The sequence below is a fragment of the Procambarus clarkii genome, chromosome 53 (assembly GCF_040958095.1).
Source record: "Procambarus clarkii isolate CNS0578487 chromosome 53, FALCON_Pclarkii_2.0, whole genome shotgun sequence".
Taxonomy (NCBI): domain Eukaryota; kingdom Metazoa; phylum Arthropoda; class Malacostraca; order Decapoda; family Cambaridae; genus Procambarus; species Procambarus clarkii.
Window position 1 is genome coordinate 30,043,909 of NC_091202.1, and position 16,790 is coordinate 30,060,698.

Genomic DNA, 16,790 nt, shown 5'->3' on the forward strand with positions numbered 1-16,790 from the left:
TCCTCTCTCCCACCCAATACCCTTCTTGAGTCCCTTTCCCTCCTGGACACACACATGCCTTTCCCTAGTCTGCTCCCATCCTACCAATAAAGTAATTATAAATCTGTTATCTTAACATATGTTTTGAAAATCAATTCCTGAATTCACGATTATTTAAATCACGATAAAGTCTACGGATTTGGAAAGGAATATTTCATTTCCACAGACTTCTTGAAGGATGAGCATTGAGGCCGTGCCCTCTTTATGGGACACTCTGGGCCGCCCCGACCCCAATATGACACTCCCGATAAAAATCTCGATTAATGATGTAAACTTTAATGAGGCTAGCTCCGTGCATCTGGTATTCTGCCTCAAACATTCTCTTTTATAAAAATTATTCATATCTTCATTTTCAATTATATATTCAGCACACTAAAACTTTGTTTTCTTTCTCCCCCAACCACTTGGGCTGGACGGTAGATCGACGGTCTCGCTACATGCAGGTCGGCGTTCAATCTCCGACCGTCCAAGTGGTTGGGCACCATTCCTGTCCCTCCGTCCCATCCCAAATCCTTATCCTGACCCCTTTCCATGTCCTATATATAGTCTAATGGCTTGGCGTTTTTCCCTGGTAAATCCCTATCTCCCCATTCTTTATAATCAATTAGAATTGTATCTTTTTTTGCCATCTGCTCTATCCTAGTTTTTTCCGTTTGCTGTACCTCTTCGAATTATTACTTGACATGCGTTCTTCCCTGAATTATTCACTGACCTTCATTTGTTTTCATCCTTGAGTTATTCATTGACATGACTTCATCCTTGAGATATTTATTGCCACCTTTTCATTCATGAGTTATTCATTAACATGTCTTTAACCTATGAGTTAAAAACTGACAGCTATCATTCGTGAATTATTCATTGATATGTCTTTATTCTTGAGATATTCATTGATATGTCTTTATTCTTGAGATATTCATTGCTAAGTCAACTTCCTTGAATTATTCATTGTAATATTTACAGCCTTCAGATATTCATCACTATGTTTTTATTCTTAAATTATTCTTTGTCATGTCTTAATTTCTCATTTTCTGTCAATAGCATTCATACAATTTTTTTTTATTTCAACATGTCTCGACTGTTTTAGTTTTTTGTTCCTTATTATCCTGATTAACTATCTTCCGTTTGGAATCGTGAGCAAATTTCTCTACATTCTCTGTAACTTTCTTTTCTCTCTTGCCATTTGTAATTAATTATTACGCCTGTTTTACGCTTCCTTTGTTATTATCACCATTCTAATTAACGCTCCTGTTCTTTATTTGTATTTTAATTACATATATGCATTTCAAAATTTAAATTATGAGTAATTTTGGCCTGGGTTCATATCCTGGCCTGGAAGGATTGACTGGGTGCCACTCCTTAACTGTAGCCTCTGTTCGCCCAACAGTAAAATGGGGACTTTGTTATTTGGCGGGTTGTATTCTGGGGAAAATTAAGATTAGGGACTTGCCCGCAACGCTATGCGTGCTAGTGGTTGTACAAGAATGTAAGAACTATTGTATAAATAAATAAATAATGTGGCTATTTTGTTTTCCTCTTTATATATTTTGATTTTTTTTCATTTGGTTCCATCACCTCCCACACGCTAGGCCGTGATTCTATTCCATGGTGTCGGAGCCCATACACGCCAATGGTAATATATCCCCTTTCTTGAGAAGTAAAATACTATCGACTTCTACTGTCTTTCGTTACATGAGGATCTGAATAACGATTCTCGCAGCCTCACCCTTGACACTATATGAGCCAGGCTTGAAAGAAGGGAAGAGCAACCAACCTTTTCTCACCTACCGAACGTAAAAGAGGAGCCATCGCCCCATTTTCTTCTCCCACTGGATACATAACGACAAAGTAGCGGAGAAATCTCTTGGAACTTAATATCTTGGGTTGCCACCTATTTTTGTCTTGTTTCTATGTGCCGTGTTCGTTATTGCTTCTCGTTCCGTTGTTATTTGTGAACGTATTTCGTTATTCCTCGTGTTCCATAATGCAGCTTTAACGACTTTCAGTGTCTTGCATCTGTGAGGGGAACGCCGGCTTTGTTCTTTGTTACCACTGTGTGTGTGTGTGTGTGTGTGTGTGTGTGAGTGTGTGTGTGAGTGTGTGTGTGTGTGTGTGTGTGTGAGTGTGTGTGTGTGTATGTGTGTGTGTGTGTGTGTGTGTGTGTGTGTGTGTGTGTGTGTGTGTGTGTGTGTGTGTGTGTGTGTGTGTGTGTACTCACCTATATGTACTCACCTATATGTGCTTGCAGGATCGAGCATTGACTCTTGGATCCCGCCTTTCTAGCTATCGGTTGTTTACAGCAATGACTCCTGTCCCATTTCCCTATCATACCTAGTTTTAAAAGTATGAATAGTATTTGCTTCCACAACCTGTTCCCCAAGTGCATTCCATTTTTCTACTACTCTCACGCTAAAAGAAAAAAGCTGTGTGTGTGTGTGTGTGTGTGTGTGTGTGTGTGTGTGTGTGTGTGTGTGTGTGTGTGTGTGTGTGTGTGTGTGTGTGTGTGTGTGTGTGTGTGTGTGTGTACGAGAGAACAAATGTTTTCTTTTCTTTTGTATATATGAAATATTTTAGTTTGCGAGTGAGTTTATATGTTTACCCCAAACATGTATGTTTGCTTCGCTGTTTCTGCTTGTGGAGCGTGTATTCAGTAGGTGTATTATGTTTGTATAAGCTCCATGTGTTTCTGCTTGTAATGGATACACGTCAAATGTAAACCCAAATTTCGTAATAACATTCGCAGTAGAAATGTTAGAGAATAAAAACATATTTTCGAACAAGCTACTATTCTTCGTAGGCAAACATTTTACGATAAAATATTATTATTATAATTAAAAACATTAAAGATACCTGAACTAAGTGTATATTATAATGAAATTTCTGGTATGTATCTGTAATAAAATACGACTTAATATACTCGCTATACTTATGTCAAACTGAAATTGTGAGTTCAAGTGGAGGTAAAAATCTTTTTCACGCTATTTTTAATATATTTAGGGTCACAAAGGTTTGTGGTTCCTGCTCGTGTAATACTTTAGAGTCTTCACTGCCAGTAATGGAGTTATTGTTTCACGAAGGTTTGTGAGGACCAGTGACCCTCATTTTTCTGTCCCTTTCAATTCAGTTCCTTTGGATTAAATATTTTTTAAGATTGCATTTGTACTGGGCTCTTATCTACATCTTATCTTATCTACTTATCTGTACATCTTATATACGAGCTGGATATGTATATGTTACTCATGCTAGTAAGCCACTTTATTGAAGTCTTCAGACCCAGACTAATATGAATTACCTATCTAATGCAAATCTTATTTTAAGTGTGTGTGTGTGTGTGTGATTGTGTCTCACCTATTTGTGCTTGCGGCAGTTGAGCTCTGGCTTTTTGGTCCTGCCTCTCAACTGTCAATCAACTGTGTAATGTGTCCTGAGCCTACTGGGCTCTATCATATCTACACTTGAAACTGTGTATGGAGTCAGCCTCCCTCAAATCACTTCCTAATGCATTCCATTTGTCAACCACTTTGACACTAAAAAAGTTCGTTCTAATGTCTATGTGGCTCATTTGGGCACTCAGTTTCCACCTGTGTCCCTTAGTGCGTGTGCCCCTTGTGTAAATAGCCTGTCTTTATCAACCCTGTCGATTCCCTTGAGAGTCTTGAATGTGGTGATCATGTCCCCCCTAACTCTTCTGTCTTCCAACGAAGTGAGGTTCAATTCCCGTAGTCTCTCCTCGTAGCTCATACCTCTCAGCTCGGGTTCTAGTCTGGTGGCAAACCTAGTGTGTGTGTGTGTGTGTGTGTGTGTGTGTGTGTCTGTGTGTGTGTGTGTGTGTGTGTGTGTGTGTGTGTGTGTGTGTGTGTGTGTGTGTGTGTGTGTGTGTGTGTGTGTGTGTGTGTGTGTGTGTGTGTGTGTTTACTAGTTGTGTTTACTAGTTGTGTTTTGCGGGGGTTGAGCTTTGCTCTTTCGGCCCGCCTCTCAACTGTCAATCAACTGTTTACTAACTACTTTTTTTTTCCCCCCACACCACACACACACACACACACACACCAGGAAGCAGCCCGTGACAGCTGACTAAATCCCAGGTACCTATTTACTGCTAGGTAACAGGGGCACTAAGGGTGAAAGAAACTTTGCCCATTTGTTTCTGTCCTGAGTCCTGCGCGCTATCCACCAGGCTACGAGGCCCCCCTTGTGTGTGTGTGTGTGTGTGTGTGTGTGTATGCGTGTGTGTGTGTGTGTGTGTGTGTGTGTGTGTGTGTGTGTGCGTGTGTGTGTGTGTGTGTGTGTGTGTGTGTGTGTGCGTGTGTGTGTGTGTGTGTGTAACGAATAAATTAACACTTAATGAATAATGAAATAATACAGAAACTCAAATGAAAACTAAATATATAATACTTGATCGCTTGTGAGTCTATTTCAATTATTACATTTTCCAGGTATTGATGGCTTTAAAAATAAGGTTTTCCAATCACTTATTGTTATGCAGTACGAGATACATTTATTTAGTAGCATATGATTTGCAATATTATATTAAATTAAATCAAAACTAGCTTACCAGCCTGACGGTACATGATTATTCTTATAATTAATTAGTATTGTCAAACGTAAGTAAAACTCAATTATTATTACGAAGTATCTTTCTACTAATCATGAAATCATGATTAGTTGGGAGCTTAAGCCTAAATACCAATGCATGAATTCTCTAAATATAAGAAAAATGATAATAGGATTTCTATAAAAAGTTAGCAATATGAAATGCATAGTATAAACCAACTTAAATTCTCATAAACAAGTCAGGAGATATATACCGAATTTTCTCACGAAAACTGCAATGAAAACATATTAAAATGCTTAATAAAAAATTTTGACAAAGGAGAGGAGTAAGGGGGTGACATTACTGACGTATTTTTATAATGTTAACAATATATCAACACACAATAGAGAACGAAACAATAGACAAATTTTTTATAAGATTAGATTCAATCGAGACCTGGATAAGTACTAGTTTCGTAGGAGAGAAGGTGATTAATGAAAAACCCTTTACCATTGGATCGTTGGGTTGTTTAACCGTAGACTAAACATTTATATAAATGCATTTGGTGGATCCAAATTAAAGCAACTTTGTATTGGTAAATATTTTTGCTTCCTTCAGTGTTTCCTATATTCCTGTGTTTCAACATACATTAGGGCCTTCTGAAGAAAAATCCTCTGCCAAATTGCCATTCAAAATCTTAATTTCCAGGCCAAGAGAGTAACTCTTTGCTGTCATTTAAACAAAATATAATTAGAAAGGGTTTGTTCAGACGTGGATAGTTATGAATTAACGATAAATCATAGTGCGGCTGCCGTGTACATATTACATATATGCAAATTAGAAAAATGGGTTCTATTTTAAAGAATAAACACAGGAAAACTGATAGAATGACGCCCTAGAGAAAATTCATAGTGTTGCAATAACATTCATAGCTCAAAAAGTATCCAAAGAATTGCTGGACAACAGCTTAATATTATTTGTTTCCAACTTTTATCAATTATGAAATAGTTTAATGTATATTGTTCTAGGTTAATATATATATTTGGTATGGTTTCTTTTATTAGAATAGCGCGCAGTAATATCTATCTCACTATTACAGATAATGAGAATAAACTTTTTCAGAATTGAATACAATCAATTTAACGGGTGAAACATTTAATATGAATTGAGAAAGCCTTTTAATTCTGATCTATCATTATATTAACAAATAATTGTAATGATTGTGTGTGTATTATATCTATAATTTGGAGGACTAAATCCTAAACGGCGAAATGCTCATCATCGAGGTACAGTAGATTAATTTTGCAGCACGAAATATGTGCTAAAGCTGGCAAGTGAGAGAACGAAATTATCATCAGATCTATGGAGAATGTCAAACCTAATCGAGAGCAGAAGTTTCAAAGTTTTTGTTTTAACAACCTCACTTGTATCTCATGTATAAACTATTTTCTTGACAAATGTTTCACCATTGGTTTTCTGGCTTCTTTACAGGATAGAAAGGTATGAATTGTGATTCATATCATGTCTTTAGCTGTTATGTCAAAGGTCTACTTTCACTATGTTCCAGACATGGTCTCACTACTTGAACAAGCTAAAATATTCCAAAGACCGTCAATTCTTTCCTCGGGAACTATTCATTATTTGTGAGAAGAGTATTCAATTTCTTCTAATAACAAGCATATATTCGTACAAATCTGTCTATATTAACGCTCTGGTCTAAATTTGGTTCACATTAACTTTGGACCCGTTTAAATGATACATAATATTTAATAAATTTAAATTCTTGAATTAAGGGATTTGATCAAATTTCCAGGGCAAAGCGTTGACCATATTCCAATTGAAAGAAGTCTTAGCTTGAGCTAAAGAATGAGAGAGAGAGAGGATATATAGATTTTAAGGTGACGCAGAAAGGAAATTCTTCTTAAGGGAAGACTGCATCATTTATCATTATTCGTTCCCTTATCTTTTCTTTAGAATGTTTGTACGTCGACTCATCATACAAACTGTAGGGTCCGTGGAATGAAATAGACGGCTTATAACAGTGGAAAAGTTAAAACAAAAGTGCCTGTGGTGTTTCTTCCTCGCCAAAGTCCATCATTTGAAGAAAAAAACTAATTTTTTTAATCGACTTTCGTTGTAATCGTTGATTAGCATTGGCCTTTTTCTGTCACTCCAGTTTGCACCATCAATACATATAGATGTATTATGTGTCTCTTTCATGTGTCTGTGTTTCCTATAATTCTGTTATTTTGTTGTAGATTACAATGCTCTTTAGTGAAATTGTATATTATTTTATTTTTTTTCTTCTAGATACTTTGATTCAATATACAGATTTTGTTGGTCTTAATTCTTTAGCTGTTTTCTTCTGTATATACATTGGTTTTTGTTTATATTCTTGAATCAATTTTTATATTATAAAACGTTTTATCCTCCTGTAAATCTATTGTATCAGCTTTCTCAGGATGATGTTATTCCCCAAGTCTCCCACCGTACACCCTCGCTTTCCTCTTCCATACAGGTTATATCTGTTTGTTTTTTGTTTTACACACATCCTCTCTGTCTCTTTTCTCACACACCCCCACGGCATTCCCCAACTACACACCCTCACCATACCTCGCCTCCCACACGCACCCCCAACCAATCTCTTCCCCGTGTACAACATCCCCATCTCCCCCAATACATACCCTCCACACATCATTCACACACATTCCCTCATTGTTATCTCCCTCCATCCCCCACTCATTCCCTCTCCACCTCCTCACGGTATAAAAATTCCTACACACTATCCCTATCACTGAGGCCATATGATTATGCACACATTGCAAATTTGTCATCTAAACATTTTTTTACGCAAAGCAATATCTAAACACACTAATATATAAACGAATGTGAACTGTATGAAATTTGAGTAGCCCATTTCATCCCCACCAACTTCGTGAAGGATGTACAGGGACATACCCTCTACAAAGAAGGCATTAAGGTGGACTCATTAATGCCTCCTTGGACTCAAAAGAGGCATTAATCCTGCAAAGTTAAATAAGACTAGACCCCAAGCATCTGACCTACATACCCAAAAATTTGAGCACATTAGTTTAAATTAGAGCTTCTACAGCTCTTGAAAGAAAATAATAATAATTGCCAACGTTTTAACAAGGAGATAAAAAAACTAACTTAAACGCCTTCGTCTCCTCCTCCCACAGGATGTCTGCCTGGCTACCACGAACGGAGGCTCCTTAACGACCTCCTGCGGGACTACAACAAGCTGGAACGACCCACGGCCAACGAGTCTTCAGCCATCGTTGTCAAACTGGGTCTCACGCTTCAACAGATCATCAACGTGGTAAGTCGTCACAGCTCTAATCAACGTTTAAATCAAGTTTTACTTAGCGTCATGTAAAGGTTTTTCTGAGTTACTGAACCTCTGGTAATTTATTACGTAGGTTACGTAGTTAGAACTAAATGAATGAACAGTCTACTGGCCTAATTATTTCTGTAATGCTAACAATAGCTGTCTAACTATTCACTGTGAAGAGAAAGGAGTTAAGTGAAGGATAATCTCCACATTTGAGTGTGTGTGTGCGTGTTTGGGTGTGTGTGTGTGTATGTGTGTGTACTTACCTAGATGTACTTACCTAGTTGTGCTTGCGGGGGTTGAGCTCTGGCTCTTTGGTCCGCCTCTCAATTGTCAATCAACTAATATACAGGTTCCTGAGCCTATTGGGCTCAGCTAAGTGTGTGTGTGTGTATGTGTGTGTGTGTGTGTGTGTGTGTGTGTGTGTGTGTGTGTGTGTGTGTGTGTGTGTGTGTGTGTGTGTGTGTGTGTGTGTGTGTGTGTGTGTGTGTGTGTGTTTGTATGTGTATGTGTATGTGCTTCTTCATGTGTCTGTGTATGTGGGTGTGTGTGTGTTGGGATGCTCCAAGAATATCCCGGGTAATTGCACATCTCTCAGAAGTGGCAGGTCGCTCTCTCCCTCTCTCTGGACATATTAAGGCCACGACGATCAAAACACGTGACAGCTGACTCAGAAGTCATCGTGTGGGTGGGGATGAGGGAACGGGAATAATTGGAAAATAACAAATTAGGATCTAAAGGAAGCGGCAAGCAGAAAAAAACTGCGTAGTTTAGCCGGGGGAATCTTTCCTATGTTGGTGAACACATCTCACAGGCTATAGCAGAATATATATATATATATATATATATATATATATATATATATATATATATATATATATATATATATATATATATATATATATATATATATGTATATATATAATATATATATATATATATATATATATATATATATATATATATATATATATATATATATATATATATGTATATATATATATATATACATATAGCAGGCATCCAATATAATCCTGGCATGTATTAGATGATAGCCCCTAACGTTTGCATCAAATTTAGGTACTATTTTCATGGCAATGATATTTATAGTTTCCTCTAAGTAAAACTGCTATACATAAGTAATGATGGAATTCAAATACACCATTCAGTTTAAAAAAAAATATTATCCAGCAGGTTAAAGGAATGATAAAAAAAATTGCTAATTGTCTCTTAGTAATTGAAAGATTAGCAAAAGAAACGCTACAATGTACTAGCTCATGCTTAATAATACTTTGCACGCTCTTATTTAGATAAGCCAAGCCGTTGCTAAGCAAGACTCTGAACCAGGAAATGAGTAAACAATTTTTAATTCACAGATCATAATTAAATACTGGCAATAGGACGACACTAAATAACAAATAATGAGTTATGATCAAAGAAGAATTTCCATAACAATAATATATAACACGGACGCTATGTTCAGTACTATATATTATTGCACTATATAATCCCAGCGAATTATATGTATATATGCTGTGCCCAGAACGCGTGGCACATCCGACTACTTGCAAATACCTTGAAGCTAATTTCGCATTCATGAATGCATGTGCAACATTAGCCTCCCTGGAGCCCCTGGGAAGGTGGTTATGATGTTCAGAAGGAACGGATAATCCTCTCGCTCTGTTGTTCAGAATTATAATGTTCAACAAGAGAGACCCAAAAAAATCCATACTCGAGCTGATCATGATATTAATGTTCACGAGGGAATGATAACTCTTTACCTCGTTCTACTGTTCATGATAATGGTGTTCACCAGGGAAGAACAGCACCCAATTATCTTGTTATTTGCGATTAGTGTTCTTTTCATCTTGCACCAATTTTTAGCCTGTCATTTAGACGATAGCGGACGTAGAGAGGTTACTCGATCAACGAAATACAGCGGTGTATTTCAGTGTATTAAATAGGTTTTGCAATATTAATTGTAAAATAAGAAGAAAATCTAGCTCTTCGCTGTTAAGTATTCATAATATCGGCTCGATATACTCCAGAATCTCATCGTTCATTATTTATGTTAAGGTAAAACAAATCATCAATTATTCTCATAATGACATTGCAGTTAAAACGCTGCCACGATTCCGAGTCACATGTAATATCTAAAACACGATTCGTTTTTCACAATGCATGAAACACAAATCGCGCTTTCCAACACTAAAAATGCCGCCATTCAAATTAATCAGTACTAAAACACTTGATTCGTATTTTCAAAGACAGAAAATACCTGAGCTATGCTCTTCAGTGGTGAAAACACCCAGTTAAACTCTGAAGATTTCTGATTTGTGTTTACTAATACAAATACCTGCTTCCCCGAGCATTGTCTTGACTTACTCGAAAGCGACGAACGATTGCAGTGATGAAGACAGTGAGTTCCAGTGAAGAAGATAGTGAGTTGGCAAGATGCTTATAGTGAAGATAGTGAGATGGCAAGATGGTTCCAGCAATGAAAATAGTGAGTTGGGAAGATGATTCCAACGATGGAGATAGTGAGTTGCGAAGATAATTATGCAAGTGAAGATAATATATACAGTGAACTTAGTATGGGTCGAAGATGAGAGGGGACATGGTGAAGATGAAGGATAAAGGTGATACAAGAGGATGATGCGTGCAAAGGCCGGATGAATTGGGAAAGAAGAGGGCAAGAGAGAAATAAAATATAAGAGGAGAAGGGAAAGTGTGACAGATGGAGAACCCTTCCAGTATTAAAGATATAATTGAAAAGGAAGAGAAATCAAAGATTCAAATCTCCACTTATACAAACAAACTATGCCCAAAACAAAAATATTATAACTATCAACGTCAAGCAAAATAACACACAATTTTTTGCAAGCATATCAAGTTATGCCACAACTTTAACGAGGCTTCTCGAGCGAAAGTGATGAAGTTATTTAAAAAATTCTTGCTATGTAAATTTTGAAATGAACTAAGGCTCATTTTAACGGGGAATTTTAAGTAACAGTTCTCTATCAACACACTACTCAGTAGTAGTTCAGTCTGCATAACACCCAGTTAAGTATAACTGTAGTACTGTTAAAATTAGAACTGATAACAAAATATCGTGAAGAGTATGATGGATATATTATCACACAGAACAGTGATCACCATCAGTATATGTGATGTTGGAAAATATGTGGACCGTGTTTTTGGAATATCTGGATATACTATTTTGTTATATCTTACTGTCTCTTGTTACACGGCTTGATAATGCTTCTTGGACTGACCGAAACGTCGTCGTTTCTCCACTTTCTGTTGTGTGACTTTGTTATCATATCTGGATATCCCATATGTCAGACCTGTTGTTGAATATTCGTAGCCATATTGGAAGTCATACAGAGGTAACAGAAAACAAATTTGGAGGATGTCAAAGAAATATAACTCTATATAGCAACTAGAGCTGCTGAAACGAATGAGCTACAATGAAAGTCAAAAACGAACTAAACAACGTCACTGGACGAGAAAAAAGGCCAGGGAGAAATGATCACCACATGCAAAATTCACTGGATAATAGACTGGTCAGATAAAATTAATGATACACTAACTATGAAGTAAAATTTAGATTTATTAATCAAATGAACCTCATTCGAATACTTTTCATTATCAGAGAACTGAATGAACTAAATGGACTGAATGTGAAGTGATGGAGAAGACTGTTCACTAGTCAACTGATAGATTACTTGCGGGTAATCGTGCGGTGATTCCGGGATTCAAGGTCCCCGAGACCCAATCTCTGGCCTGGCTTCCAAAAGTTGATGGACTGGTGAACCAGACTTTTGGGCGCGGCTGCTCGTAGCCTAGAGTATGAGTCACAGCCTGGTTGATCAGGTATACTTTGGAGGTGTTTATCGAGTTCTCTCTAGAACACTGTGATGTGTTGTCCAGTTATGCCCCTCATGTGTAATGGAAGCGTGTTGAACAGTCTTTGGCCTCTGATGTTAAGAGAGTTCTCTCTCTCTTCGTATTTTGTGCATCTCTGCTGTTCAACAGAAGTATTCTGCACATCCTGCCATGCCTCCTTGTCTCGTATGTGACGTTATTTCTTTGTACAGATTTGGGACCAGCACCTCTAATATTTTCCAGAAGCCAATAACGAAAACATTGCCTTCAAACCGAGTATCAGCCACAAGCACGCATATATACAAACATACCATATATACTCGTATGTAATTAGGATCAATTATTCGCATCCAGTTATCACTGAAGTTTTGTTCAGGATCAGCCTCTCCGTTATCTTGAGTTATCTTGAGATGATTCCGGGGCTTTTAAGTGTCCCCGCGGCCCGGTCCTCGACCAGGCCTCCACCCCCAGGAAGCAGCCCGTGACAGCTGACTAACACCCAGATACCTATTTTACTGCTAGGTAACAGGGGCATAGGGTAAAAGAAACTCTGCCCATTGTTTCTCGCCGGCGCCTTGGGTCGAACCCAGGACCACAGGATCACAAGTCCAGCGTGCTGTCCGCTCGGCCGACCGGCTCCTGGCCGAGTACAGGAGTACTCGGCCAGTAGGAGTACAGGAGTGCTCTATGTACAATCACATTCTCATTTGTCCATGTCCGGTCCAGTTCCCGTTAGTCTTTGTCCACGCTTGCTACACTTAGCCCTTGTCCAAGCTTGCTACACTTAGCCCTTGTCCAAGCTTGCTACACTTAGCCCTTGTCCAAGCCTGCTACAGTTAGCATTCGATCAAATCAACTCTTGTTTACCCTTAACAAGCCTCGCTCTCATTAGCACTTTTCTTTAAATATCTCCTTAGAACTTTATTTCAGAACGGCAGCAAACACACACTCAATTCTTTAATCAGCCAGACTCTCCTGATTTCTCTCGGCTGCTCTTCAATTAAACACTATTCTATACCTTATTCCATTCTCTCTCCTTACTTCGTCATTCGAGGGAGGTAATTACGACTCTGGTGTATTGTGTTCTCCTCCCAGCTAGAGGAGCCTTGCCGGATTAAACATATTTCAGTGTCTAAGAAGATGAGTCTCCATTCTGCAAGCTGGTTTCATGAAGTATATTATACTCTGAATAGCCCGGTCTTGCAGTCCGAGTTGCTAATGCTTCTTCCATGCAGGCTATATATATATATATATATATATATATATATATATATATATATATATATATATATATATATATATATATATATATATATATATATATTTTATTAAATATGACCGAAAAAGTAAGATTAATAATTCTAACACGAATTTTCTCAATCTTTCGTACATTATGCTTCACTGTTGGAGGTAAATCAAAAATCACTTCTCCAAAATTCATTTTTATTTCTAGTCTGACGCGACACGGGCGCGTTTCGTAAAACTTATTACATTTTCAAAGACTTCACAAATACACAACTGATTAGAACTTGCGTTTCCCTGATTTTATATCTACATTTGAGTGAGGTGGGAAGGGTGATGTGGCATTACATTTGAGTAAGGTGGGAAGGATGATGTGGCATTAGAGGATATTAATAGGGTATTAAAAGTATCAACACAAGACAGAACACGAAACAATGGATATTGAATAGAAGTGTTTGTAGAAAGCCTATTGGTCCATATTTCTTGATGCTTCTATATTGGAGCGGAGTCTTGAGGTGGGTAGAATATAGTTGTGCAATAATTGGCTGTTGATTGCTGGTGTTGACTTCTTGATGTGTAGTGCCTCGCAAACGTCGAGCCGCCTGCTATCGCTGTATCTATCGATGATTTCTGTGTTGTTTACTAGGATTTCTCTGGCGATGGTTTGGTTATGGGAAGAGATTATATGTTCCTTAATGGAGCCCTGTTGTTTATGCATCGTTAAACGCCTAGAAAGAGATGTTGTTGTCTTGCCTATATACTGGGTTTTTTGGAGCTTACAGTCCCCAAGTGGGCATTTGAAGGCATAGACGACGTTAGTCTCTTTTAAAGCGTTCTGTTTCGTGTCTGGAGAGTTTCTCATGAGTAGGCTGGCCGTTTTTCTGGTTTTATAGTAAATCGTCAGTTGTATCCTCTGATTTTTGTCTGTAGGGATAACGTTTCTATTAACAATATCTTTCAGGACCCTTTCCTCTGTTTTATGAGCTGTGGAAAAGAAGTTCCTGTAAAATAGTCTAATAGGGGGTATAGGTGTTGTGTTAGTTGTCTCTTCGGAGGTTGCATGGCTTTTCACTTTCCTTCTTATGATGTCTTCGATGAAACCATTGGAGAAGCCGTTATTGACTAGAACCTGCCTTACCCTACAGAGTTCTTCGTCGACTTGCTTCCATTCTGAGCTGTGGCTGAGAGCACGGTCGACGTATGCGTTAACAACACTCCTCTTGTACCTGTCAGGGCAGTCGCTGTTGGCATTTAGGCACATTCCTATGTTTGTTTCCTTTGTGTAGACTGCAGTGTGGAAACCTCCGCCCTTTTCCATGACTGTTACATCTAGAAAAGGCAGCTTCCCATCCTTTTCCGTCTCGTAAGTGAAACGCAGCACGGAACTCTGCTCAAATGCCTCCTTCAGCTCCTGCAGATGTCTGACATCAGGTACCTGTGTAAAAATGTCGTCAACATACCTGCAGTATATGGCCGGTTTCAAGTTCATGTCGACTAAGACTTTTTGCTCGATGGTACCCATGTAGAAGTTTGCAAACAGGACACCTAGGGGAGAACCCATAGCGACCCCATCTACTTGCTTATACATGTGCCCATCCGGGCTCAAGAAGGGTGCCTCTTTAGTACAAGCTTGGAGTAGTTTCCTCAGAATACTTTCTGGCATGTCAAGAGGAGTACAGGCTGGATCACGATACACTCTGTCGGCTATCATTCCGATTGTCTCGTCCACAGGTACGTTGGTAAACAGCGATTCTACGTCCAACGAGGCTCTTATCCCTGTGGCCCATGCGCCCCACAGTAAGTCCACAAATTCTTTTGGAGACTTCAGGCTGAAGGCGCAAGGAACATAAGGAGTCAGCAGGCCGTTGAGTCGCTTCGCCAATCTGTACGTGGGTGTGGGTATCTGGCTAATGATTGGCCGAAGTGGGTTTCCAGGCTTGTGCGTCTTGACATTTCCATACGAATATCCAGGTTTATATTCCCCAATGATCTTTGGCAGGTGGAGTCCCGATTTTTTGGCGTTCACAGTTTCGATCAGTTTGTTGACCTTTGCTTTTAATTCGGCTGTAGTGTCCTTCGTTACCCTTTGGAACTTAGTTTGGTCAGAGAGTATGATGTTCATTTTCGCCAGATATTCGTCTTTTTTAAGAATGACATATATTGGCGACTTGTCACCTCTCCTGACAACTATCTCCTTGTTCTCACGAAGGCTTTTAGCTGCCGCTCTAAGCTCGGGGGACAGTATGGTGCTTCTGTAGTTGCCTCGATTCTTTCCTCCTTCTGCAATAAGTTCTGCTTGTAAGGTATCTTTGGTAGTGACCTTCTTTTGTGTCTCGAGGTCGAATATGTCGTCCAACAGAATTTCCAACTTTAAAAGCAAAGGTCAACAAACTGATCGAAACTGTGAACGCCAAAAAATCGGGACTCCACCTGCCAAAGATCATTGGGGAATATAAACCTGGATATGCGTATGGAAATGTCAAGACGCACAAGCCTGGAAACCCACTTCGGCCAATCATTAGCCAGATACCCACACCCACGTACAGATTGGCGAAGCGACTCAACGGCCTGCTGACTCCTTATGTTCCTTGCGCCTTCAGCCTGAAGTCTCCAAAGGAATTTGTAGACTTACTGCGGGGCGCATGGGCCACAGGGATAAGAGCCTCGTTGGACGTAGAATCGCTGTTTACCAACGTACCTGTGGACGAGACAATCGGAATGATAGCCGACAGAGTGTATCGTGATCCAGCCTGTACTCCTCTTGACATGCCAGAAAGTATTCTGAGGAAACTACTCCAAGCTTGTACTAAAGAGGCACCCTTCTTGAGCCCGGATGGGCACATGTATAAGCAAGTAGATGGGGTCGCTATGGGTTCTCCCCTAGGTGTCCTGTTTGCAAACTTCTACATGGGTACCATCGAGCAAAAAGTCTTAGTCGACATGAACTTGAAACCGGCCATATACTGCAGGTATGTTGACATTTTTACACAGGTACCTGATGTCAGACATCTGCAGGAGCTGAAGGAGGCATTTGAGCAGAGTTCCGTGCTGCGTTTCACTTACGAGACGGAAAAGGATGGGAAGCTGCCTTTTCTAGATGTAACAGTCATGGAAAAGGGCGGAGGTTTCCACACTGCAGTCTACACAAAGGAAACAAACATAGGAATGTGCCTAAATGCCAACAGCGACTGCCCTGACAGGTACAAGAGGAGTGTTGTTAACGCATACGTCGACCGTGCTCTCAGCCACAGCTCAGAATGGAAGCAAGTCGACGAAGAACTCTGTAGGGTAAGGCAGGTTCTAGTCAATAACGGCTTCTCCAATGGTTTCATCGAAGACATCATAAGAAGGAAAGTGAAAAGCCATGCAACCTCCGAAGAGACAACTAACACAACACCTATACCCCCTATTAGACTATTTTACAGGAACTTCTTTTCCACAGCTCATAAAACAGAGGAAAGGGTCCTGAAAGATATTGTTAATAGAAACGTTATCCCTACAGACAAAAATCAGAGGATACAACTGACGATTTACTATAAAACCAGAAAAACGGCCAGCCTACTCATGAGAAACTCTCCAGACACGAAACAGAACGCTTTAAAAGAGACTAACGTCGTCTATGCCTTCAAATAAGCTCCAAAAAACCCAGTATATAGGCAAGACAACAACATCTCTTTCTAGGCGTTTAACGATGCATAAACAACAGGGCTCCATTAAGGAACATATAATCTCTTCCCATAA

The 16,790-nt window shown here is 39.1% G+C and overlaps 1 protein-coding gene across 1 annotated transcript in view; it reads left to right on the top strand.

The window, feature by feature from the left end:
* Positions 1-16,790, top strand: part of LOC123767143 (neuronal acetylcholine receptor subunit alpha-7) — a 139,813-nt gene that overhangs the window by 21,309 nt on the left and 101,714 nt on the right. Inside the window, exon 3 of the mRNA XM_069304984.1 lies at positions 7,768-7,907. Within this exon, the coding sequence (XP_069161085.1) occupies positions 7,768-7,907 (140 nt within the window). The remainder of the gene's footprint in view (positions 1-7,767; positions 7,908-16,790) is intronic.